This window comes from Polypterus senegalus, chromosome 10 (genome assembly GCF_016835505.1).
Source record: "Polypterus senegalus isolate Bchr_013 chromosome 10, ASM1683550v1, whole genome shotgun sequence".
Classification (NCBI taxonomy): domain Eukaryota; kingdom Metazoa; phylum Chordata; class Cladistia; order Polypteriformes; family Polypteridae; genus Polypterus; species Polypterus senegalus.
In genome coordinates this window covers 134,586,796-134,614,302 of record NC_053163.1, presented here as the reverse complement: position 1 = coordinate 134,614,302, position 27,507 = coordinate 134,586,796, and the positions used below count along the sequence as shown (strand labels likewise).

Sequence of the window (27,507 nt, the reverse complement as noted above, 5' to 3'; positions counted from 1 at the left end):
GTTCCTAACTGTGGAAACAGACAGCTTAAATCTCTGGGACAGCTTTCTGTATCCTTCCCATAAACCATGATGGTGAACAATCTTTGTCTTCAGGTCATTTGAGAGTTGTTTTGTGACCCCCATGGTGCTACTCTTCAGAGAAAATTAAAGGAGGAGGGAAACTTACAATTGACCCCCTTAAATACTCTTTCTCATTATAGGATTCACCTGTGTATGTAGGTCAGGGGTCACTGAGCTTACCAAGCCAATTTGAGTTCCAATAATTAGTTCTAAAAGTTTTGGAATCAATAAAATGACAACGGTGCCCAAATTTATGCACCTGCCTGATTTTATTTGAACAATTATTGCACACTTTCTGTAAATCCAATAAACTTCATTTCACTTCTCAAATATCACTGTGTGTGTCTCCTATATGATATATTTAACTGACATTTTTTATCATAACAACCAACGATTTATACAGGAAAATAATGACTATTAACAAGATTGCCCAAACTTTTGCATCCCACTGTATGTGCATGGATTAAACTGCTGTATACCAGTCCAGAAGCTTCAGTTTTTTATTACCAATATTATTTCAGACTGCTTCAAACTAGAACATGGTACTAGGCAAGAATGCCCTTTGTCACCACTGCTTTTTTGCAATTGCCATTGAGCCACTGGCAATTCATTGTCGAAATAATTATGAGATAAAGGGGATTATCAGAGAAGGACTTGAACAGAAAATTTCACTATGTGCAGATGATATAGTACTGTATATATCAAATCCTGTGCCTGCGGTCCAAACGGCACTAACAGAATGTCAAAAGATTTCCGGTCTCAGAATTAATTTGAATTAAAGTGTGCTGTTTCCAGTGTACTCTCCAGCACACAATATTAGATTAGACACCTTCCCTTTTATCATCGCAGATCAGTTTAAATACCTATGGGTAAACATCACAAGTAAACATAAAGCTCTTTATCAACAAAAGTTTGCTGTCTGCTTGGAAAAACTTAAACAAGACTTGCATAGATGGTCCACCCTTCATCTCACTTTAGCTGGAAGAATTAACATTATCAAGATGAGTATCCTTCCTAAGCTTTTTTTTCTATTTCATAGCATTCCAATATACATCAACAAATTATTTTTTAAGAAGTTAGATTCAATCATAACCTCATTTATTTGGAATTCAAAACATCTATGCATCCAAAGGGCGACCCTACAAAAACCTAAAGCAGAAGATGACATGGCTCTACCTAACTTTCAATTTTATTACTGGTCGGCAAATATACAAGCTATAAAAAAACTGGACTTTGACACAAGTGGATGAACATATACAGGCCTGGGGTCTCAAACATAACGCCGTGTGTAGAATTCGCACTATAACATGACGTAAGGACAAAAGCGGAAAAATCCAGATGCATAAATCTGTGCGTTTGCCAGCTTCCACATTCTTCCATGTCGGAGAAACTCTAAAGCTCAAGTTCACAAAGTCGCACAGTGCCCAAAATAAAAAAGAAGTTGTCAGATATCAAAGTCGCCATGAAAAGGCGAGTTGTAGCCGACCATCTGATTGTCATATGAAAGCATATTAGGGTACAGAGAAAAAAAAAGGCACACACTGGGGGGAAAAAAGCACGAAATGTCAACTTTAATTTCGAAATTTCCACTTTAATCACATAGTTTATTTTGTTATTAAAGTAGAACATCATAAACTTCATCTTAAAAATGTTTAATTTACTAGTTTCTCAAATCCAATCGTAACTAAAGTAGCACGTTAAATGCTTTGTTTTGTATTTGATCTTCTATGTGCGTGAATCACTACGTGCTTCTGGGCTTTGTCTTACTCCATCAGGACACAGAATCCATTACATTCGTGATATTACAGCTCTCTGAATAATTAAAATACTGAGATGTATATGTGATATTTTCATGATGATAGCAGTTAAAGCATGTTATTAAACATGGTAACACGGTGGCACAGTGATTGTTCATGTCTCACGCAAGATGCTTGCTTCACCATGCGCGATCTTCAATGAAATACTTTATTGCAGCATTACTGTCTGGTTCAAACGTACTAACCTCCAATTCCTGGCCTTACTTTTCTTACTCCACATACCCAATCGCCACACAATCCGCTCTGTAATAAACATTAAGCCATCTGTAAGCTTAGAACGCCGATTCTTCAAAACTTTTAAGGAACATTGAAATATCTCCGTAGTACATGTTTAATTATTCTATTCATCTATCCTTCCAGTGTCACGTCAGCAACAGCAACAATACAGCGCGAGGCAGGAACAATCCATGAATCGAGTGCCAGCGGCTCACTAGCACTGCAGCACCATGTCCTTACATGTTTAATTATTAAAAATATGGATTATTTAATGATGTTAAAGTTTTAACTGTATAATATAATAAACATATTTTGCTGCACTTCATCTTAAAAATTATATCATCATCATATGTAAATACACACTTAATAAAGTGGCTCAAGTTGTGCAATATTATAACTGCATCGCAAGTTTACAGTGAGGTAATTGTACTTATAAATACAAACAGTTCTACAAGGAGCACTTGATGGACTGATTGAGTGTGTTTAGAGTTCTTGGGATGAAACTGTTTCTGAACCGCAAGGAAGCGTTTGCCATATGAGAGCAGTTCAATAGACAGCATGGCTGAAGCAGCATGTGCTTGATGCTGTATACCGATAATTCTCTTTCCGATCAGCTGCTGTACAGCTGTGATTCACACTCAGATACAGTGATACAAATACTCCAAGTGGTGCAGTGACAGCAATATGGAAAAAGATGATCCGATGTGGCAACCCCTAACGGGAGCAGCTGAAAGAAGAAGAAGAAGGTGCAGTGAGAATAACAACGCCAAAGCAGTTATGGTATTTGGAATAGTTTGGCCATTCTGTGGACCATTATATTGTTACAAGTTAATTGCAATCAGATGCCTTAAACTAATAAACAATATGTGGTTAATTTAAGTGTATTTATAAAGCCGCGTCAGGGATGTGGATCTAAAAAAGAAAGGGTAACCACACAGGAACAGTATCACTGCTTTGACGCTGGGTGCTGGCAGTCTGCAAAACAGAGCGCAGAACTTGCGTACAACAGGGTATGAGCTACCGTGGAAATGTGCGTGGCTTTATGCCTTGTTTAGGTTTTATACATTGCGATTTGAACGTGGAAACATTCCCATGCAACATTTTTGTGCATATGCACCGTTTATACATGAGGCCCCTGGTCTGCACTAGAAATAAAATCCTGCAGCACTTCTTTATATTCCTTGCTTTGTACCCCAGTAAATACAAGTTATCTCCAATATACTAATAACCCAATTGTGCTAAATTCACTCAGAATATGGAACCAATGCATGAAGTACTTTAAGACAGAGAAGCTTTTTCCTTTTTCCTCCCTCTCAGACATACGTAGCTTTTAATGTCTGGAAAACATTTATTTAAATCACATACAGATCTGTACATCCACAACGTCTTTACATCATATGAACAATTACACTCCAAATTTAACCTTCCAGCAACACATTTCTTTCAGTACCTCCAAATTAGAAACTTTGTTAAATAAAACAAAGTCCGACTTTCTTCACCTACTGCCTACTTCTAATCCGGAAAAAATATTGATCAGTCTTGAGGACTCAGACAGCATTTCTCTAATATATAAAAACATTTTAAAGTCCCTCCCTTTCAAAGATCCCAGAGTACTTTGGGGAAAGGATCTCTCACTCAGCATTTCAGAAAAGGAATGGAAGGCAGGAATGTACAGAATTCACTCTAGCACCATACAGTATGTGCAAAGCATACACTTATTCAACTTAAACTCATCTATCAAGCACATCTGTCTTGTTTAAAATTGCGCAAAATACTTGGAGTGCAAGATCCAACCTGCGAACTTTGCAATCAAGTTCCAGCCTCATTGGGTCATATGTTTTGGGCGTGCACCAAATTAACATCATTTTGGACCAAAACCTTTACATTTCTTTTTAGACAGCCTGGGTGTCACAATACCTCCTAATCCACTAACAGCTGTGTTTGGTGGTACTTCCAAATGGGCATAAAGTGGAGAAGGACAAACAAACTGTAATTGCCTTTACTACACTATTAGCACGTAGACTTGTCCTACTTAACTGGAAGAATCTTAACTCGCCTCTTTTCAGTCATTGGGTAACCGATGTTACATACTACTTGAAATTGGAAAAAATTAAATTCTCACTTAGAGGATCTGTGCAAAACCTTTTAAAAAACAGACAGGATCTAATTAGGGTTATAAATATTTTAGAATAAGTATTTAAATTGAGGAAGCAGATTATTTTCCCCTTTTCATTCTATTTTATTTACTTACTTATCTTTTCTACTGTTAAAGTTTCACTATGTTGGCCTAGCTCTCTTTCTCATGGGTGGGGGTTGACTTGATTTTAACCTAGTATTGTAAAATTTAACTTGCTGGTATGGAATGTTGTTTGATTTTAATAAATTCAAAAAAATGTTAAAAAAAAGAAAATGTGACAGACAGACACACGACCATCTTTGAGATATCAATGTTTTCGGTATTGGGAACCATAAAACGTCGAGATCCATCGAAAACCGAATTTTTTGACGAATCTAAAGGTTCCACTCCTTCCCCATAGATGATAGATTATGGTGGGGGAGGGCACAAAGCAATAAATTTTGTAACATTTGATTTGACACTAAAACTTAAAAAACTGACAAACAGAAGCATGCTTAATTATGGAATGATTGCAATTGAAAGAAAAAGTTGATGTAAACAAAATTGATCTAAAAACAACAGGTGTAAATAGTTAAGATAATTGTACTGGCCTTCTCTACAGAAAAGTGAGAAGAATGAACTCTCCTCCTTATAATAGGTTAAAAGGGCATAGGACTTGAGGCATCTTTGAACTCACTTTATCGGTCACTTCTAGTTAAGCCTGTAATTCATCAAGAATTATTGTAGGTCTGTAAGATCTCTCTGTCAGTAAGCCAAAAGAAAAATGCGTCCCCACCCTTAAAAGAGAAACGTGAACCCTCCTGTAAAATTTGTGTGGGCATGCCCTATGGTTACAAGAGGGCTAGGTGTCACTGTTCTATAGCATTCAGTAATAATGTTGTACAGGGTGGCTCACAAAAAGTAGCCTGGTCTCAGTATTAATATCAATAAGAGTTGTATTAGTGATTAAAGATAAAAAAAAAAATGTTATTACACTTGGAAAAGTTATTTTGTTATTATACTAATGGTGTTATTAACAAATGTTACTGAAGGCTGTGTTGAAAATGTCTTTCACCATAGCAGTGAAGCAAAGTTAAGTGAAATTTAACATGCTAATAACAAATCTCTGCCTATCTGTTCTGGTAATTTCTGCATTAGGACCTCTTTCCGTACAATCAGCAATGTTGGCGAAATCCTACCGACAGCTTCTTGGCTTGAATGCCTTAGTCACAGAAGAAGTAGTACGTCACCAAATGCTGAAATGTGTGTTTTGCAGGCGCACCAACAACTGGATATTGTTTCATTAATTCAAACCACTTTAAATTGCCTTTATGAACATATAGCTGTGCAACTGAAATATGTTATTCCAACAAATACAGCATGTCTTCCCTCCAGCAAGCACCCAAATCACAGGCAGTTCCACTAGATCCACTTTACTACACTTTTTGCTGACAGGGAGGGGCTCATTACAATGTGTGGGGCTACTGTTTCATGGACCACCCTGTATATTACTTTCTATATTACTCAAGTGCCCTTACTTAACCTGACATGTTGGTTTATCTTACACCTGCCAATGTGTCTGTTCTCTTTTTTTATGGGGTGGGCTCTTGTCTACCAGCAAATCCATTTGGTTTGGGTTTCATGTGGATTTTTTTGCTGAAGGTATGAATTATAAGAGATGATCTGCTGCACCCCAATGAAGCTCTGAAACTAACATTTATTTGGATAATGAAAAATAGCAATATCATAATAGAAGCTGCAATTAGTGTGCTGGGAGTGCTCTGCAAACTTTTGACAAAAATCTTCATAAGAACAGGGATGCACAATTACACCTCTGAGCAAACATTATTAAGGTGAACCTTTAATGAATATGACAAGAGGACCAGACATCCTATATTCCCAAAAACAGTCTCAAATATCAACTGCTATATAGATGTCGCCATTCAGTATAAAAGTAATTTTTATTTGCACCTTATTGTATAAATACTATAAAAAGTAAAAACTGTTATTTATTAAAACACTAGCAAAATACCTGCGCTTCGCAGTGGTGAAGTACTGCCTTAAAATTTTTATTAAGAAGAAAAGTAAACCTTTTTAAACTGAGGTAAAATATACCAATAATTATTTGTTAAGGATCTCTTTGTATGCCACGTTGTCAGTTCGGCCCTTATGTTGTAATATGACCAAGCTGTCCGCTGAGCTTACTCTTGAGCATGCAACGTACAGCTGGCCATGTGAAAAGCAGTCTTGCCTCAAATCTCACAGCTTGGATTGTTGCTGTCATAACCGGTTTGAGTTTCATGGTTTGTTTCAATTACGTTAGTATTTGCTGGACTTGTTGTGTTGAAGTGACAATCGGCATCTGTCAAGCGTTGTAAGCATACAACCGGTTTCAATGATAACTTCGCATCCAGCTTTTGAGAGTTTAAACATTCATAAACATCAAAATGTCCACTACTCAAATCGTCACCTGTGAATCTAAGATGTTTAAGAGGCATTAGCGGTTGTCCAAAGGTGTAAAATATTTGGCCATTTTGGTACACTTGAAAGTGACAACCGAACAATTCAGCAGCAGCCATCAACTCACATGCAGAACCATAGGTGAAGGGCTTAAGCTTTTCACTCTTCTAGTGCTCCTGTATAGTATAATTATCTCTTGTACCGTCATCAGTCCACACCTTGAAGTTGTCCCAGTCATTCAATACATAAGACACAATGTTCCTCTGGATATCAAGAGTGAGCCTGATATGGTCGTGCAATATGTAACACAGAGAATGGAAAAGGCAGGAGCCATCTCTGGGCATGGTAACCACTCGGTAAGTTACAGTTCTTTGATCGATGGTGATCACCTTGATAGACATGTTAATGGGGGTACGGTTGGAACGATAAATGAAATGGGTACCTGAACAATGTTAAACTAAGTCTAAAATACCTATACAATAACTATAATCGTAATAAACGAATAATAAAACAGCGGAGAAGCCGTGGATTAAATAAAAAGGCTGCGTTTATCAGCAGGGAGACATGAAAACCGTGGCGAAGCAAGGAAGGGAATGAAGAGACCAGAGCGACGGACGGCCTTATATAGGCAAAAAGCCAACAACGTGGGAGGCGTGGGGATGGGGGACCCAACGCCGTCTCACATGGCGACTGAACTGCAGGCTATGGACGTATATATGTACGTAAGTAGGATTCAGTTAGCGTTGGGAACCCGCGTACCAAATTTCTTGAAGATGGGCCCATAGGTAAGAAAGACCGTTGGAAAGTTCAATATGGCGGCCGACAGTGGCGTCATACCACCGAAATAAGTACGTACATTGGTTTCGGTTAGTGCAGGTAAGCCGCCTACCAAATTTCGTGAAGATGGAGCCATAAATAAAAAAGTTTAACATGGCGGACGTTATCGACCGTTATGACCGTTCCACGTAGAATTTTCGAAATGAAACCTGCTTAACTTTTGTAAGTAAGCTGTAAGGAATGAGCCTGCCAAATTTCAGCTTTCTACCTATATGGGAAGTTGGAGAATTAGTGATGAGTGAGTCAGTCAGTCAGTCAGCGAGGGCTTTGCCTTTTATTAGTATAGATTTTATCATTTCATCTGTACAATAAAGTACAGTGTGTTTTCGTCTTATTGTTTCTCGCTCTTCATCTCTGTATTACCTCTTGTATTTGGCTTGATGATTAAGAGATGTCACTGAAAAGAAAGTGTAACTGTCACTTTTTTGTATTATAGGTTCTGGGGGAATATGGAATGGCACATGTCAGTGACATGGAGAAGAACAATGGCAAGGATTACTGCATCAGCTTCAACCCTGACTGGGCCCACCTACCTCAGGATCTGAACAAAGCTGTGCGTGTCAAGATCTCCTGGTTTGATTTGCCTCTTCTTTTTGTATATGTGTTTAGTCTCAATGAGTTTTGATTGGTCAGAGAGCAGAAGATTGTTGCGGTATCATCACAGGGTCAGAATGTTGCTCTCTGTGTTTTACATCATGCAGAGGGAATGGGCATAGTTGACAATCAGCAGTGGTCCTGCCTGGGCGTCTTTCCAGATTTTCAGTGATGCTTCAAAAGAAATTATGGTATATTGCTACTTGTGTGTGAGAGGTGATTGCCTCTGAGAGTTGTAAAGTTGGGAAGACAAAGCTTTCTTGGGGTGTGCCATGTGGTAAAGTCACTTTGCTGGCTAGAGTGCTATTTGATCATATAATGTGCCCCAGCAGCTTTGCATGTTGACCGATGAAAGCCCTCTCTTAAAAATACAAGGTAGAGATTTTATACTCCCTTCTTATCTCCACTTTTAGTCTCGACTCCAGATCCATGAAATGACCACCTCAGTGCTCTGCTCCCCGTCTGAAGTGCCAGCAGGCGGCTTCACTAATCAAATCCCCATGGTGCTACGGGGTAACTGTACCTTTTACGAGAAAGTCAAACTGGCACAGATCAATGGGGCCAGGGGCCTCCTTATCGTGAGCCAGGAAGCTCTGGTAAGGACATAGCAGCCAATGACTCAGTTAATAGTGTCTGTATTGAATTGCTAACCCCACAAAACTACTTTTTCATCCTGTTGTGCTTTCAGAGTCCACCGTTTGGTAACAAGAGTCAATACGAAGAGATTGACATTCCAGTGGCCCTGCTCAGCTACACAGACATGCTGGAAATCCGGAAGGTGGTATCGGAGAGTGGAGCTCAGTGCCCTATTTTGTAATCTGACTTTGCCATTTTATATTTGTATAGAAGCCAGATATTACCACTGATTGTTTCTGATTTTTTTCTAATTTCAGACATTTAGCCAGGTTAAGTTAGTGGCTTTGTATGCACCCAATGAACCCTTTCTTGACTACAACATGGTGATCATCTTCCTGATGGCTGTGGGGACAGTTGCAGTTGGGGGCTACTGGGCAGGAAGCCGAGATATAAAGAAGTTAGTTCAGGATAAAAAAGTATTGCCTTGCAAATAGGTTTGGGGAATTAAGCCAACACCAGGTGAGAGTTTTCTTTGTGGTTGCAGACGATACATGAAGCACAAGAGGGATGATGGTGCAGAAAAACAGGATGAGGAGATGGTGGATGTTACACCCATTATGATCGTTGTCTTTGTTGTCATGTGCTGCTCCATGCTGGTGCTCCTTTACTACTTCTATGATTATTTAGGTAGAGTGAACCTACACAAGGGGACAGGCCTCAACGTTTCTGGCCTTATCCTCTCTGAATGACCACTTTACATATAAGTGATAGGTCCCTAAAACACACATTTTCTTGATTTATTTTTGCAGTGTACTTGATAATTGTAATATTTTGCCTGGCCTCATCCATTGGGTTATACAGCTGTCTCTGTCCACTTGTACGCAGAATCCCCTTGGGGAAATGCAGGTAGGTTCTTGTTTGTGGTGCAGACCGCATAATTTACTTTTTATTTTACATCCTTGCCCTTAATCAAAACTGAAAAAAGGCTTTTCAATACTTCCTTAGAATACCTGAAAACAATCTCCCCTACTTCCACAAGCGGCCACAGGTGCGAATGCTGCTGCTTTCTGTGTCCTGTGTAGCGATTGCTGTCATCTGGGGCGTCTGCCGAAATGAAGACCAGTAAGTACTGGGAAATGTGGCGGATGTTACTAGATAGCTGGTGGCCTTAACTTGTTTGTTATTCCTACAGGTGGGCCTGGGTCCTACAGGATACTCTGGGTATCGCTTTTTGTCTTTATATGCTGAAGACCATCAGGTTACCCACATTCAAGGTAGGTACAACAGTCTGTCTGTAACTAGTACATTATTTTCCTCCAGCATCACTGTCGGAAATAACCTTATGACTGATCCAACTGCTATAAAAAAGAAAAATAATGAGTCCAGTCAGCTAAGTCTAGTTGCTCAGTAAGATTTGACACTTGGAGGGATTGCTTCTGGGAAACTGATTTTATAAAGATATGTTGCAAAAGGAGTCTGTAACAATTTGTGACCTTTTCCATCAATCAATGATTATTATATGTGGTGCATTTCACAGAGAAATACACAACTGTTTGCTTTACAGAGCAGATAAGAATACAAGTCAGAGAATTAGAATCACATTTTAAAACCAAACCCCATGAACTGGTTCCCAGAACCAAGCCTGACAGTGGCATTAACTAGTTGACCCATGGAGCCGAGTTTGTATCACAGGAGCCGAGTAAAGCCGCTGTGTGGGCTTATCTACCTTCAATGTGATGTTGGTCATGTGACATATACTGTATGTTCTTTCTTGTGCTATTACTATTGTACTATTGCATTGTATTTAGGATTACTTGTGTCCTGTTCTGTGTATTGTATTGTATTTACACCATTTTTTGACACCCACTGGATGCCCAACCTACCTGGAAAGGGGGTCTCTCTGAATTGCCTTTCCCGACATTTCTTCCATTTTTTTCTCTACAATGTTTTTTGGAGAGTTTTTTCTTGTCTTCTTGGAGAGTCAATGCTGTGGGGGCTGTCAAAGGACAGGGCCTGTTAAAGCCCATTGCGACACTCCTTGTATGATTTTGGGCTATATAAAAGTAAATTGTATTGTACTGTATTGTATGGAGAGTTAGAGAATCCAGGCCTTGGCAGTGAACACTTGTGTCTTCAGACATGGGAGCTTGTGGTGGAGAAAAGTGATGATGGTTACCATAACATCACTTCTTTTTACAACTCCTACATTGTCCACTAAGTGTTGATACCAAGGAAAAGAAGCAGGAATAGAATAATATGGTCAGTCATTCAGATCTTTGGGCCACATTTTCTCAAAATTGTTTTTTTCATTTGTTTTGAATTAGTCAGTTGTCTCCTTGCAGATTAAACATTTTGCTTTCAAATGATGACAGGATTCACCATTAGATGTGAACAGGAACTCTGCTAACTAGCACTCATAATTAGCAAGGTGAATGCCTGAGTTGGAACACACTGTCATGATGCACAATGACCCCTACATGTCTGGATCTTAGATTATGTCAGTGGTATGCACCTTATATCAAAATGTTAAATTTATATTATGTCCATTACAAGGATCCAAGCATTCACTATGGCTTTAGAGGTTTTATGTGCATGTGTTTAAGCTGCTGACACAAAAAAATAAATAACTATAGAGCATCCTCTAAATGAAACAGTAAAATGAATGAATAGAATAATTAATTTGCTAACTAAATGAATAGGAGTTCAACAGGAACACGGGGACACAGATTGAAACTTGTTTAGGATACATTTCACACAACATTGGAAAGTGTTTCTTCACACAGAGAACCATAGACACATAGAATAAGTGACCAAGTAAGTGTGGTAGAAAGTAGAACTTTAAAACTAGACTTTAGTTGGATTGGAATGGTAAGCTTTGTTTGTTTGTTTGAATGGCATATTCTTGTCAAAAATTTTCTAGCATTCTAATTGAAACCCGTCAAATCAGGATGTGAACTACTATGTAAGTCAGTAAGTGTGATAAGCAATTGGTACTATGCTGAATGGCACATAAACTCCTGTGAAGTAAAGGTGTGCAAAGTTTTGGTTAATACTTTGTTTTTTGAGGTTGTACATTTTTACAAAAATAATGTTTAAATAAGGGAGCCACAAGGGAGATGCACTAAGTTTAGTTGGTTCTACATAACCATAATCAGGCAGCTCTCAGGACTGTAGTGAAGCCTTAGCACTAATTTGTTATTCAGTTTGCACTATAGCTTTATGCTCTATGTGATTTACCCTTAAAGAATCAATAACCAACTTCAGGTGATCATTTATACTAACAGAGTAATACAAAGTTATTTTTATTGTGTGATGTAATTTTTCCCTGCGAAGATGTTGTCATTTCTTTATCTCCTGTATAAACAGACTTCCATTCACAAACCATCTCTGTCAATTTTGTTTTCCCATTCTTGGTACCATTTTTTATTGTCTTTTTAGTCAATTCACATATCCATTACTTTACTTGTTGATTAATTGTAATGTACAGTAAATTAATGAACAGACTGAACACATACATTCGGAATTTCATATCTCCTAAAATGCTGTTATGTCTGTGCATTACAGTGCATCCAGAAAGTATTCACTGTGTATCATTTTTTTCCACATTTTGTTATGTTACAGCCTTATTCCAAAATGGATTAAATTCATTTTTTTCCTCAGAATTCTACACACAACACCCCATAATGACAATGTGAAAAATGTTTAGTTGAGGTTTTTGCAAATTTATTAAAAATAAAAAAACTGAAATCACATGTACATAAGCATTTACAGCCTTTGCTCAATACTTTGTCGATGCACCTTTGGCAGCAATTACAGTCTTTTTGAATATGATGCCACAATCTTGGCACACCTATCCTTGGCCAGTTTCGCCCATTCCTCTTTCCAGCACCTCTTAAGCTCCATCAGGTTGGATGGGAAGCGTCAGTGCACAGCCATTTTAAGATCTCTCCAGAGATGTTCAATCAGATTTAAGTCTGGGCTCTGGCTGAGCCACTCAAGGACATTCACAGAGTTGTCCAGAAGCCACTCCTTTGATATCTTGGCTGTGTGCTTAGGATTGTTGTCCTGGTCAAGAACGCTCTGGAGCAGGTTTTCATCCAGGATGTCTCTGTACTTTGCTGCAGTCATCTTTCCCTTTATCCTGACTAGTCTCCCAGTTCCTTCCGCTGAAAAACATCCCCACAGCATGATGCTGCCACCGCCATACTTCACTGTAGGAATGTTATTGGCCTGGTGATGAGCGGTGCCTGGTTTCCTCCAAACGTGACGCCTGGCGTTCACACCAAAGAGTTCAATCTTTGTCTCATCAGACCAGAGAATTTTGTTTCTCATGGTCTGAGAGTCCTTCAAGTGCCTTTTGGCAAACTCCAGGCGGACTGCCATGTGCCTTTTACTAAGGAGTGGCTTCCGTCTGGCCACTGTACCATACAGGCCTGATTGGTGGATTGCTGCAGAGATGGTTGTCCTTCTGGAAGGTTCTCCTCTCTCCACAGAGGACCTCTGGAGCTCTGACAGAGTGACCATCAGGTTCTTGGTCACCTCCCTGATTGCTCAGTTTAGATGGCCAGCCAGCTCTAGGAAGAGTCCTGGTGGTTTCAAACTTCTTCCACTTATGGATGATGGAGGCCACAGTGCTCATTGGGACCTTCAAAGCAGCATAAATTTTTCTGTAACCTTCCCCATATTTGTGCCTCGAGACAATTATGTCTCGGAGGTCTACAGGCAATTCCTTTGACTTCATGCTTGGTTTGTGCTCGGACATGAACTGTCAACTGTGGGACCTTATATAGTCAGGTGTGTGCCTTTCCAAATCATGTCCAATAAACTGTATTTACCACAGGTGGACTCCATTTAAGCTGCAGAAACATCTCAAGGATGATCAGGGGAAACAGGATGCACCTGAGCTCAATTTTGAGCTTCATGGCAAAGGCTGTGAATACTTATGTACATGCGCTTTCTCAATTTTTTTATTTTTAATAAATTTGCAAAAACCTCAAGTAAACTTTTTTCATGTTGTCATTATGGGGTGTTGTGTGCAGAATTCTGAGAAAAAACATGAATTTAAATCATTTTGGAATAAGGCTGTAAAATAACAAAATGTGGAAAAAGTGATGTGCTGTGAATACTTTCCAGATGCACTGTATGTTACTGTTTTTCATTTTTTGAACACTTTACAACTATTCACTAATTTGTCTATTGGATTGCATGTGTATTCTGTTTATGCTGTCTACTGTCTATCTGTTGCTGCACTTGTCTCAATGTTTGTGTTCGTATATTGAGCCTGGAGAAGAGGTCATCTGTGCACTCCTTGTTGTATGGTTTGAATGACAGTAAAGTAAATCCAATTCAGAAAGTGTTCAGATCCCCTCACTTTCTGCAAACTTTATTGTGATGTAGATAACAGTTTAAATGGATACATTTACCATTTTTGTACATTACTAATCCATAATGAGTAAGTGCAAACATATTCTCAGAAAAGTTTATAAATGTGTTAAAAATCTAAAACTAAAATCTCTCATTTCTGTAAGTGTTCAGAGCCTTTTGCTGTGGCACTCCAAGTTTTTGTCAGGTGAATCCTGTTTGCTTTAATTCACCTTGAGATGTGTATAGAACTTGATTAGTGTCCACCTTTGGGAAATTGAAATGTTTGGACATCATTTAGAAAGGCACACACTTGTGTTTATATGGTCCCACAATTCACACTGCATGTCAGGACAAAAACTAAACAATGAAGTCCAAGGAACTTTCTGTAGACCTCTGTGGTAAAATTGCAGTGAGACATAGATCAGAACAAGAGTATGAAACCATTTCTAAAGCTCTGAGTATTCCCTGGCCTTAATATTTTTGAAGTGGAAGAAGTCTGGAAACACCAGTTGGCCGATCTGTCAAAGTGGGAAAGTAGGGTCTTGGGTTATGGAGGTGACCAAGAACCCAACTTCAGACGTCCTCTTCTGGGATGCAAGAACCTGTCAGGAGGATGACCATCTCAGCACCACTCCATCAAACAGGCATTTATGGTAGCTAGATGGAAACCACCCTTGCGTAAAGGATTCAGAGAGACAGAGGAAAAATATTTGCTGGTCTGATGAGACAAAAATGTAACTCTTTGGGTAGAGCTCCAAGCACTATGTCAGGTAAAAACCAGGCACTTATCACCTGCCTAAGTCCATCCTTATTATGAAGCATAGTAATGGCAACATCATGCTATGGAAGTGCTTCCCTATGTCAGGGACAGGGTGACTGGTCAGAATTGCGGGAAGGATTAATGCAGCAAAATACAGAGAGAGGTCCTAGAAGAAAGCCTGCTGCAGAGTGCACACAACCTTGGAGTGGGGCCTGATACAACACAACAGTGACCCAAAACATACATCCAAGACAATGCTGGAGTGGTCTCAGGACAAGTCTCTGACTGTCCTTGAGTAGCCCAGCCAAAGCACAGACATAAACCCCATTGAACATGTGGTAGGGACCTGAAGACGGCAGTTTACAGACACTTTGCACAGAATTCCAAAGAGCTTGAATTTGCCAGGAAGAATAGAGTACTAGGGTGTTGTACAGTGTTAGCCATTATGAATGTAGAGAAAAGGCAAGCAAAATGACACCTTTTATTGACTAACTAAAAAGATTACAATATGCAAGCTTTCAAAGCAACTCAGGCCCCTTCTTCAGGCAAGAAGGGACCTGAGTTGCCTCGAAAGCTTGCATATTGTAATGTTTTTAGTTAGCCAATAAAATGTGTCATTTTGCTTGGCTTTTCCCCAGGAAGAATGGGATAAACTGCCTATAGAGACATACCCAAGAAAACTCAAAGCTAGAATTGCTGCCAAAGGAACCTCTGCAAAGTACAGAATTATGGGTGTGAACACTTATATGAATTAGACATTTCGTTTTTTTTATTTTTAATAAATTTGTAAACCTTTCTGAAAATATGTTTTCACTTTGTCATTATGGATTATTAAGTGTAGATTGATGGTTAAAAATTGCAAATGTATCCATTTCAAAATAAATCTACTACACAAAGTGTATAGAAAATGAAGAGGTCTGAATACTTCCTGAAACCACTGTTACTTTGCACTAGATTTTGTAAGGCCAGGTTGTTCCTGCCCATGACAATGAACTGTAATGGATTGCCATTCTTTCCAGAGAGGTTTCCTGCGTTACATCCATGTCTGCTTGGTTAAGCCCCGTTTTCTTTTGACCATAAGCAACAGACACTAGGGATAACAATTAATTGGATTAATAGTTTATTGTGGTGTTTTTAGGAAGTCAAGATAGCTCAGTCACCACTACCTGACATAGCCAGCATCTGGAATTTAAATCCTGTGCTCAGTCATTTCTTTGTGGCATTTGCACAGCGTCTTTACTCTTTATGTGCTTTTCTCTGGGTATTGCAGTTTTCATCAACTATCCCAAAGAAATGTGTGTTTGCTTAATTGATGATTATAAATTGAGTTTAGATTTGTGTGATTGCACCTGTTATGGGCAGTTGCCTTGTCCAGAGTTGTTCCCTGACCTGAACCTATTGCTGCTAGGAAGGTCTTTACCTGATAACCTACAAAACTCCTTCCCTGACCTTTGGTGGGGTTAAACAGGTTTGAGAGTGTTATGTCTCTGTGTTTTTTAATGAATATATCCCTTCAGTTTTCCAACCAGCCCTTCAGGTTTGTACCAAATCCTGTCAGGATTACATTTCAGTTCTGGCCGGTTTATGTTGATATAGTTGGTTTAAACCAGTTCTCTTGTTGTAGCACAGGGTTGCCTAAACTATGGCCCTTGAGTTCTACTTGGTGTGAGACCAGGTGTGTTTGGTCTTCAAGGTATCTTTGTATAACAATAAATGTTGTAGATATTTATATAATGGATACAATCCATTTTCTGTGCAGTACATGCAAAAGGAAACTTAAGAGGTCAGTGTTTGTGATTCATTTCTTTAAAGTATTCACTTATCTGCTCATCTGTAAAAATCAATCATTTTTTATGAAGGCAAAAGGAAAGGCATCGTGGCCCTTTTGCAATGAAAGTACATTGTGGAGGGCAACATTTGAAGGACCTTTGATACAAAACTAGCTGTGCTACCCATCTAAGAGGGGTTAAAGATGTAAGTAATCAACATGGGCCTCAGCATTAACATTTGCTGTTCACCATGCAATGCACATGTCTCTGTTATATGCCATTTGTAAAAGTAGTGTTAGTTTCTGATGTGTCATCTGTTGGAATGACAAATGCAATGAATTTTATTACTTAATATGTTTGTGATGCACCATCTTTTGCAATGACAGAGACAAAGCAACCAGATTAACACACAGACATTTATGCTCTTTATTAAGGTGGATTTTCTCCCTCTGTTTCAGAGCTACTGATTCAACTGAGAGTGATGTTAATGAACTAAAATGGGATAACAAGATGTCCCATATTTCAGAACAAGCCTATAATATCATTATATAATTTAAAATCAGAAATCTGCTGCATATTTTGGGCATCACTAATTTCATAACAGTAACTTATACAGACTCCACATTGTGATACATTTAATAGTCAATCACATCAGTTCTGTTCAAAACAGACAAGGCCTGGCCTGTTAGGTGTACTGTGCTTGTGACACTTGCATCCACTTCAATATGAGCACTTGCAAGATATTTTTTATTTTAGACATGAATGCAAACTGTAAAAGAGTGCTTCAACTGAAAAGTACTGCACCTAGACAGAGAACTGACAGCCAAACACATCCACTTAAGAAAGAACTTTTCAGTGTTGTTTTTGTGAGTTATAGCAGAACTCATTACCTGATTGTGATATTTCATTTTAACATTTTGTGGGTATATGTTGTGATGGGCAGCACACATGTGCAGGCTTCCCTGGTGGGACAGGTTCCGGTTCCTTACTTGGCTAGGAGGCCAGTATGATACAAGGAAAGGGGAAGACAACATGTCAAGATTACATGCTCCTGCAATACGTTATGTGGAAGCCTCACTGGGCAGTGCTACCTGTGCTGACACCCACAAGGCATACTGGGTATTATAGTCCCAATTGTCACTCTTGCCAGGCTCTGTGGGTGGTGCCACAGTGTGCTGCAGAAAATTGGCCCAGAAGTAATTCCATCAGGTTATGCCCTAGCACCGGAAATACTTCGGGGTCCAAGATAAAAGAGGCCACTTGACCTCATCCAGGTGAGTTGGATTCATATGTGGAGGTTGAATAAAGCTCGCCTTGCAGGTGGGGAGGTGAGAGAGAGAGAGAGGAATTGTGTTGTATTGCGTTTATGCCACTTTTGGAACCTTTTATTTATACTGGGACTTTTGTCTGGGTGTGTTTGGGGTTTGGGTAACTGTAATGCCCCTAGTGGTCACATTGTGTATGTGAGGTTGTCTGCCTCTTTTTTTTTTCTGCTGTTGTTTTTTTTGACATATGTAACATGTTGTGTACGAAAATTCTTGTGTGGCTGTGGAGGGCCTTCTAGTTTTGTGCAGTGGTTGCAAGCAAGCTACAGTGTCTAGATGTAGGTGAAAGACATGGATGTGTATTCACATACCAGCATAATAGTAATGAATTTGAAAATGTGGAAAATATGTAATAATATGTCTAAATCATTCTAAGTAGAATTTTAAACGGACGCAGATTCAAAAGGTGATTCTACAAAGATGTAAGAAAATGGCAACTTGTCACTACCTAACTTTCAATTTTACTACTGGGCAACAAATATACACACAAAAAAATCATTGGAAATTAGCAAAAATTCTTGAATTCACACCAGCCAGGCTTGCAATGGAAAACAAATTTTATTCTGAATCTTCCTTGTATGCTCTGCTCTGGTCTCCAATCAATACTAATTATTGTTAGTTTACAAGCAATCCTGTCATCCACCAATTGCTTAAAATTTGGAACCAATGCAGGACACTCCTCTAGGTAGGGAAGCTCTTATATGTTGCACCTTTACACCTAAATCACCTTTATCCCACCTTCTCAGACCTACTCAGTGTTTAACTTTCGGGAAACGCTACAGACACTTAGAGAACTTTATGTAGTCAACATATTTTCATCTTACTAACAATTACGCTCCACAATTATACACAGTTGATTTTTTTTTTCTTTTCTTTTAAGAGTGTACCCATACTGGCATTTCGTTCTGCGCCCGAGCACATGTGTCAGCATGTAACCCCGCAAAATCTAGTTCATTTGACTATTGTGATTGCTGTGTGCCGGGCCAACTGTACCGTACCCTGGCATAGTTCAGTAGCACTCGGGAAGAGTGTGATTGCTAAACGTACCTGAGCACGGAAAGCATCAATGATGCGACAAGTCAGATAGTGCAATTCTTATTTTATTCAATATCCTTTGAGTTAAAAACAGGTTTCACATGAAAGTGAATTGCAGTTGGCAAGAAAAGCTGCAAATTCCTCCCTTAACATCATTTGTCACCATAACAATCTTTTTGTACATGCAGCACAATTAACAGCAAAACGCTATGCTGCACACTCAGTAAATCTGTAAGAGGGTAGAACATTATCCTGCCCTACACGACTCCAAAACAAGCACAAAATAAGTGAAATCATTTTGACATGCGTGCTGTCACTTTGTGTTCGGATCTTATTTTGGCTTTACACAAAGTTGCATGGTCATGACGAAATCACGCTCATGCCCAAAATGTTAAGCGCAGTGTGAGTGTAGGCCAGTGTTGGAGTAGGGAGGGAGCATAATCGCACTTGGGCATGGTAGGGAACAAAAGTGGCTAGTTTAAGTACACCCTTAAAAGAAACCTACCCAACATTCCATACTTCACATCCATATCTATCCCAGAGGAAATACTGGTTTGTTTTTATGATTTTTCAGATAGCCTTGGTGTCACAATCACTCCAAATGCATTAATAGAAATAAGTGCATTCCCAGATAGCATTAAAGTGCATAAGGAGAAATCAATTGTAATAACCTGTACCTCAATACTGTACTACCAAGCAGCCTTTTTGTATCTTGATCAACTGAAAGAATCCCAACACAGTTCTGTAGTGATTCTTGTTTCTGTTACGTTTTTAATATTTGTTTGATTGAGTAGCATTATGGTTTTCAAAAGTAAAATATATTAAAAAAATCATTATAAGCAAACCCATCCATTTCAATTTTGGTTCCTGTAAGATTCTCACCCCCTAATTAAAAGCCAGGCTATGAAAAAATAAAGCATTTATGTTATACAGGAGAATGCTACATGAGCTAACTACAGTATAGCTATAATGTTTGCGAAAAGTGATAGAGCATTTGTAATGGGAGAGGCTGCTAAAAATGTCTTTCAGTGGCACATGAGTGTGTATGACCTAATAAAGTGAACACGTTCTAACTAATTTGCCTGAGATGTAGTAATTTAAGATATGTCACGGGCCATAGTAAAGCACTTTCATGTGTAAATTGGAAATGGATAGTGAGAACTGCCATCATTTTCAGTTAACTTGTAACTTGAACTATTGATTGGTTAGTAGGTGTCCTAGAGTGGTTTTCTAAAATTAAATTGGTTTACAACCAGTGCTGTGGGGAATGTTACTTTTAAAAGTAACTGAGTTACATTACTCATTACTTACAAAAAATGTAACTAAATATGTTATATAGCTACTTATATAATGTATTGCATTACAAACAGTATGTTACTTTTTCTTCTTTTGTATGAAAACCTGCTAATTTCACAGGACAGTATCTGTATTAAATCCTAAACCCATATATGAACCTTCATGGAACTGACCAGAAACACAGCCATATTAGATTAATTTTCTTGTGTTTTATAAATACATTAAAGTACTTTGTGTACTGTAAAACTAAACTAACCCTATATTTTTAGGTGTTTGTTACTGGATTGCATGCAGCACAGTCTTTTCAGCTTAACTGTGTGATTAAACCCTGCAAAGAACCGGTGTACCTATCTACCATGTTTGCTTCCTTCCTTACACCAAATGATGCTGCAATAACAATAATCATTTGCTCCTTGTTACCACAAACTGGCTAATTAAATTTACCCCTCAGCACATACAGGATTAAATGTATACTGAAAAACTTTTCTTCAATTTATTTCACTTGGTTGCACACTACACACATCCTTTAACTCTTCCTCAGCTGTCAGCAGATGACCGGAGTGCTGGTGCACATTACACTGTAACGTCTTTGTAACAGAAGGCAATACTTCTGTTACTTTTTTTTTGGACTTGTGGAAATAATCTTTTATAGTAATGCAGTAACAAATCTTTTTTTTTTTTAAATTACATGGGTATTTATACAACAATCCAAATCAGAGGCAATTCATCTGCCGCAATGAGTACATTTACATGCACACACAAAACCTGGATGACATGAGTAACCCTGTTAAGGCAGAGACCTCTTTCTTACATGCACGGGTCCAGTTATTGACTTCTCCTTTGGCAAAACACTCCATCATCATAAAAATGTGCTAAAAACTGCACATTTGACTGGCCAGCATTTGTTATTAAATCCTAAGCCCGTATATGAACCTTTATGAAACTGACCAAAAACACAGCCAAATGTGATAATTTTGTTGAGTTTTATAAATACATTTATTCGTTTGTGTGCAGTGAAGTAAATCTCATTCAGCCTCTTTTTATATCCCTGTCCTGAGTCCCCAAAGATTCTCCGTATGAACACTGCGTTACCTGATCACACTGAATCAGAATGTCAATAGCAAGTAGCTGGAGTAAAGCTAAATTCATACTTATTAATAATGTTTCTGTTCCCAGCAAAGTTGTGACATACCTATACGTTTGCTTCTTGCTTTACACCCTGTGACTGTAATAGCAGTTATTTTTACTTCAATAAGATAAGTATTACATTAGTTTACTTGTTACTTTAAAAACTTATTTGACTATGTCACACGTTACTTTTAATGTGTTTCTCCCAACAGTGTTTTCTTTTGATAATAAGGTATTTCTCAGTATGCTCCCTGAGCTCCTTCTCTCCTTTCTGTGGTTGCTTTGAAAAAATTTTCAAAGCCTCCCCAGTCACTCCCTCAAGCTCATCTTGTCTTTTATCTCACCACATCATTTTCTGCATCAGCCACCCACTATTGCTTACCTTATTAAACAACAAGTAGTGTATAATTTCCACTCTTAAAACCAGTTATGAACACCTAGTCCTTCAGTTGATGTCCTTGGCTAACCATTCTTCTTGTATTGCAGGCCTGCACTTTGTTGCTGGGAGCCCTCTTTGTTTACGATATTTTCTTTGTCTTCGTTACTCCACGTTTCACTAAGGTGAGTTTACAGGAGATTTCACTGTTATGTATTGTACACTCTGAAAATGGTTGAGTTCTTTCTTCTTCCTTTTCTTACTAGAGTGGGGAGAGCATTATGGTGGAAGTGGCCGCTGGTCCGTCCTATTCTTCTACTCATGAAAAGGTAATACTTCAAAAAAGTAGAAAGACTGTAGCACTGTTGATACTTGAAGTGGTGAAGCCAAGAGTCTGATGCCATGTTGTAATTGACCTTTTTACAGCTCCCAATGGTAATTAAAGTGCCCAAATTGAATACCTCCCCACTGGCACTTTGCGATCGGACATTCTCTTTGCTGGGCTTTGGTGACATCCTTGTGCCAGGTGAGTTTGTCCAGCTAGCCTACCCACTTGAGAAGATGTCCATGTCCAATTGGGTCCCATTTCCAGCTTTTGGTGCCTGACTTTGACAGCACTTCTGGTCTTTTCTGTCACAGGTCTGCTGGTGGCCTACTGCCACAGGTTTGATATACAAATGCACTCGTCCCAAATCTACTTTGTTGCCTGTACAATTGGTACGTCCATTGTTTTTCAATTTACTTGCTTTCATTTGCTAATGCAGAATGATATGCAAATATTTGTTGGGGATTCCTACCATATAATGGCATGGGCACTGACCATCATTGGTGTTTTTTTTTTTCTCTCCCTACAGCGTATGGCATCGGCCTACTTGTCACCTTTGTTGCTCTTACAGTCATGCAGATGGGACAACCGGCCCTGCTCTACCTAGTTCCCTGCACACTCCTCACCAGCCTTGGGGTGGCATTGTGGCGGAGGGAGCTGGCTGCATTCTGGACTGGCAGTGGCTTTGTGGTGAATACCAGTTTGATATGAGTGCCTTCAGGATTTGCTAATAGGTTTAAAATTGCCTAGAATTAAAGTTGAGTAAAATCTGAAACTGAGTACTTTGCTAAACTTGCGAAAGAAATCCTCCTGCATACAATTTTCCTCTTTCTACCATTTACTGTGCTTATCCTTCACATCCATCTTAAAGTGACACAATCATCTCCATTTACCCCCACAGTTAAAGGCTGACTAGTTCCTCTGCCTATGTTTTATTAGTGTCGCCAAGACCCCTGGTGACAACTTGACTGACTGAAAAAAAAAAAAAAATGTGAGCCCCTCTAGCCTAAATGTTGATGATGACTTCTATGCTGTTGCACAAAGCAAAAGCAGCATGACTGTGGCTTGAATATTTTGTTGGGGAGTTGCCATGGTGAATTTTCAGCTGGTGCCAACCTTGGGATTGGGTCTTTATGCTACTGCTTGAAACTCTGGTCAATTTGGAAGAGGGGCTACAGGGTGTATTCTCTAGCTCATTCTGTTCACCTTGTTTGCTTTGTGATGGGATTCTGTATAATCAAATTGTGGTTATTTTAGTTGTTGCACCCTTGGCTGTTAAACTGTACTTTTCTCTTATCATTCTCACAGAAAGAAATTGTGCAGCCTCCCCTTGTGAAAGGGTCTATCACCTGCACCCACCCTCCAGATGTACCAGTAGAAGAACAACCGGCCAACAAGGAACCACTCGATACCGAGACCACCAATCAGAGCGAAGAACCACACAGTGGTGACCAAGAACCCTAAGAAGTGGGCAGACATGTTGTAGGAATTTGTTTTTTTACACCCGTTTTGTATTGGTACATATACTTTTTTTTTTTTTTTTTTAACAATTGTGTGGAATTTCTTGCCATCTATGGTGGTGCTAGTCTGAGGGCAGCAGCCACAATTGAGCCTCACCCACTAGAAGCTGAGACAGACAGCAGTATGTGCAGAAGGGCAGTATGTGGCTGCTCTGGCTAGGATCACGGATGGTGTAGAAATATTCACCCTGGTCCTGTGCCACAGCAGCCTGGGTCACTTTAAGGTTCTGCTAACTCTGTTCCCACAGATGCCATCTACTGGAGGACTTTGATGCTGCCCACTAAGGGCCTGGTTTTATGTGCCCCATTTCTTGTCCCAGGCCGTTCTCAACTCTGAAAGTGTGCAGCTGCTCTGGGCTCAGGGGATGCTAATCTTTATTAGACTGTGTGCCCATGCGTGGCACCTTGGAGCATTAGTATGTTCACCAGCCTCAGAATGTCAGGGGGCTGATATTACCTCACATAAGCTAATATTGAAATAAATAACAAAATAAACAGTTTGCTGCTTGCTGGGAGTTTTGATTTTTGAGGATGGTTCCATCCACCGGGGTTGGGCAGCATGTCGTAGAAACGTTTGATGGACACACAGATGGAGAAAAAGAACAGCCAGGGTTGCCTGCTATTAAATCTGACTGACTAACTGCTGGCAACTCATAGTTGGCTTCACTTGCACAGGAGCTGGGCTTCTGGTTGGAGATGTATGTTTTACATTAATTTCAGCCTTCAGGACTGAGCTTTCATAACATTTATAGATGAATAGGAATGGTGTTGCCATGGGAGACTTCTAGACTTGGGCACACTTAACTTAGCCACGGGCCCCCAAACCCCTCTGCCTTCTAGTCGTCTGCTGTTGGGACATCCAGGGTGCTGCTGCTTACCATCCTTTTGCTTTTAGCTGCTTGTTACTGAAGTAGCAGCCATTGAAGCAACTTAGACATTATCTGCTGTTGACATAGGCGTACTTTATGAATTCGCAGATGATTACCTTGATCTACAGGATAATGATGGCTAATGGCTAATCACTTATAAGCTGTTGGAGTTGCAGATCCTTATCAATAGTTTTCAATTCTTTTCATGCCTGCCTTTAATGGTCCAGGCTGTCTTTGTATATACAAGGAGACATGTGTGGTTTCTGTGGTAAGGTGTCACTCCACCTTTACACAAATACAGGTGGGGCCTCAGGCAAAGAGTGACCTGTTGCTTTGAACGGCTAGGGGGAGTTCAGCAGGAATAAGTCAGCTTGCATTGGACCCTCAAGCTGTACATTTTACTTTGAAGACAAAGGGTTAAGCAGTAACACTAGGGAGATGGGCATTTGGGTACCTAAGAAGTGAGACTTGTTTTGATGACATTTGTCACCTTTTGTCTTTTTTGACAAGTGTGTGAATGTCATCTGAAAGAAAAGAAACCAGACAGCTGCATCATATGTCACTACTGCTGTTCAGGTTGGCCTGCATATCATAAAATAACATTCTCAAATGCTCTTAATCCAGGATAGGACCAATGGGACTAGTGTCCATTCTGACAGCGCTGGGCACAAAAGCAGGACCGAGCATGAGCTGAATTCTGCCATACATAGAATGCACTCTAGTTATGTTTTATATGTGTCAAGCATTAAATAATTCAACTGAAGGTTTTCCACTGATCACATTTATCTCATAAAAAACATAACAGAACAGAAAAAGATAAAAGAGACAGTGCTGCATTGAGCTCCAGGCCATTTTGGGGCAATAAATAAACAACAGGACTCAACATTAATGGTTGCCATTGCACACAATTTTGAGGCAATTAATAACCACTTTTAATCCCTTGGTTGTGAAGAATGTCGACCACTTCAGCGACCTTTTTTTAGCAGTGGAAAGGAAATGACTAGTTTTTGCACATTGTGGGTAATTGGCAGATCGGCGTATAACTTGCCATTCGCTAGTCGGTTTTACGGTTAAAACAAAATGTAAGATGTGCTCACGCGCACTGTATTTTACTTTACGCAGGTAAAGCGAGTTTAAAAAAACCTCGCCGCCGTGCAAGTGTGTGTGTGCGAGCCGAGTGTGCTTGTGACAGGAAAGATAAAAGTCTCCTTTAGCTTAGAGTGACAAACGTGAAAAGGCTGAAAAATCCCCCAGCCGCCACATTATGGCTGTTGTATAGAAGTCTGTGTGAAGATGAACAATACACTAACTGCAGCATGTGCTGGCAAAAGTGGTGGAGCTCAAGTGAAGACGGTTGCTGCTACAAATTTTTAAAACATTTAATTTTACATCGCACAGCTGCAGCTTTCATTATAAACGAGTACAGACGGTGTTCTTTTGACACGTTTGTTCACTTGTTTTTGATTGTTTCTTCAAAAAAGGTTAGTAAAATTAATTAAACACCAATATATTTTACTAATACTAATGATTCCTTTTTTATTTGAGTAAGATCAAAATCGTATACATTCAATAAAGGAACACGTAAGAGCAGTGCTGCTAAATATTTTTTAAAAATGAGCATAAAAAGCAAAAGGAGAGTAGGCAGAGATAACACACGCAAACAACCGCTGTTATTTTACGTTAAAATGTAAGATAATTGCTATATGACTTTTGCTATACAGAACGTGTATATATGTCTAATGCATATATTCAAATATATAATTTTGTACAGTACTAACCTCCATTCATCAATCCATTTTCCAGACCCCTTATCCCAAGCCGTAATGCCTATCCCAGCATGCATCGCGAGAAAAGCAGGAACAACTCCTGGACATGGCGCCAGTCCATAATAGGGCGATCATACACGACGGTCAATTCACGTAATCTGCACATTATTGAGCTCCTTAATCTGAAGACTGCAGCCCTACCCCGTGCTACTCACAGAGTTTACTTTGTTAAGTACTGAGCATTTGTTGCAGCCTGTTAGGAAACCCCATGATGTTGCTCCTAATGTTAAGATCTGAGGGCTTTTGGTAAAAGCTGGAAAAGTTGTTCATTTTATTGGATTTGGAGATGACATTGATGCCAACTCTCGTCGTTTAAGATTGTTAAGGCAGTTCGTTTTTATTTGCTGGTACAGAGTATTACACGAAAACAGAATCATATTCAGTGCGCTTAAAGTAAATGTAGGATGCATTCCGTAAGGCTTTTGAAAAATTAACATCTTGGAGTTCAAAGTTTACCTGCTAATTATGAACAATTGCACCGTAAACTGAATTGTCCTAATTGACGAGGTTTGAACAAACCACGCGACACAAGGATTGGTTGTGCGCGAAGCCACACTTCTCATATGATCATTAATAGCACTTGAGACTGAAATGCATGCGCTAAAGTAGCAGGTAAAGTAAGCTGACGTACAATTACATATCTGAATTACAAATCCAGGCTGTTAAAAATGGCAGTCATATTTTCAGTTTCAGTAACCAAAAGTTCATGCCTGGCAACTTCTTTTAAAGGTTAGTGTTGAACCCTGAATACTGTAAGTGCCGCTGAATGGCACAGCCACCTGCTTGAGCCAGCGCTGAGATTGCTAAACCGCCAGCGGCTGCTTGCGTGCATTTTTGTCTTATTTCAGGTTAGCTGTGAATGTGAGCTTGTGCTTCCACACCGCTGTGTTGTATTATTCTGTGTGTAATTGCTTATGTCTCTACAGTAACACATTTGCCTCCTTCCACATCTGTGTGTCTATATATATCTTTTTACAACGGGCTGGACAATAGATGGATGGATGGATAGATATACTGTAATGGACATGATTCAGTTTGTGTCTATACGTTTGAATAGCCACACCATTCATCTTTACTGTATATAAATCTGTGTCATTTGACGAGCGTGCTATATCTCCTATAACCACAAGGGGACACCACTGAGCCCCAAACCGCAGACACAATGTTGCCCAACACAACTCCGGGCTCAAGTAAAGGATTTTTATTTGTTACCAACACATTTCCAATCAAGCACCAGC

The 27,507-nt window shown here is 39.3% G+C and overlaps 1 protein-coding gene across 2 annotated transcripts in view; it reads left to right on the top strand.

Annotated features, from left to right (window-relative positions):
• sppl2 (signal peptide peptidase-like 2) overlaps positions 1–24,075 on the top strand; it is a 35,026-nt gene extending 10,951 nt beyond the window's left edge. Inside the window, exons 2-15 of one of the 2 annotated variants that reach the window (XM_039766771.1) lie at positions 7,943–8,059; positions 8,514–8,696; positions 8,789–8,878; positions 8,994–9,133; positions 9,221–9,363; positions 9,486–9,582; positions 9,682–9,798; positions 9,869–9,950; positions 21,840–21,914; positions 21,996–22,058; positions 22,156–22,255; positions 22,369–22,446; positions 22,584–22,744; positions 23,363–24,075. In XM_039766771.1, the coding sequence (XP_039622705.1) occupies positions 7,943–8,059; positions 8,514–8,696; positions 8,789–8,878; positions 8,994–9,133; positions 9,221–9,363; positions 9,486–9,582; positions 9,682–9,798; positions 9,869–9,950; positions 21,840–21,914; positions 21,996–22,058; positions 22,156–22,255; positions 22,369–22,446; positions 22,584–22,744; positions 23,363–23,518 (1,602 nt within the window). In that variant the 3' untranslated portion in view covers positions 23,519–24,075. Of the gene's footprint in view, positions 1–7,942; positions 8,060–8,513; positions 8,697–8,788; positions 8,879–8,993; positions 9,134–9,220; positions 9,364–9,485; positions 9,583–9,681; positions 9,799–9,868; positions 9,951–21,839; positions 21,915–21,995; positions 22,059–22,155; positions 22,256–22,368; positions 22,447–22,583; positions 22,812–23,362 lie in introns of both variants that reach the window. The other variant, XM_039766772.1, reaches the window with a different exon arrangement.
• The last annotated feature ends 3,432 nt before the right edge of the window (positions 24,076–27,507 follow it).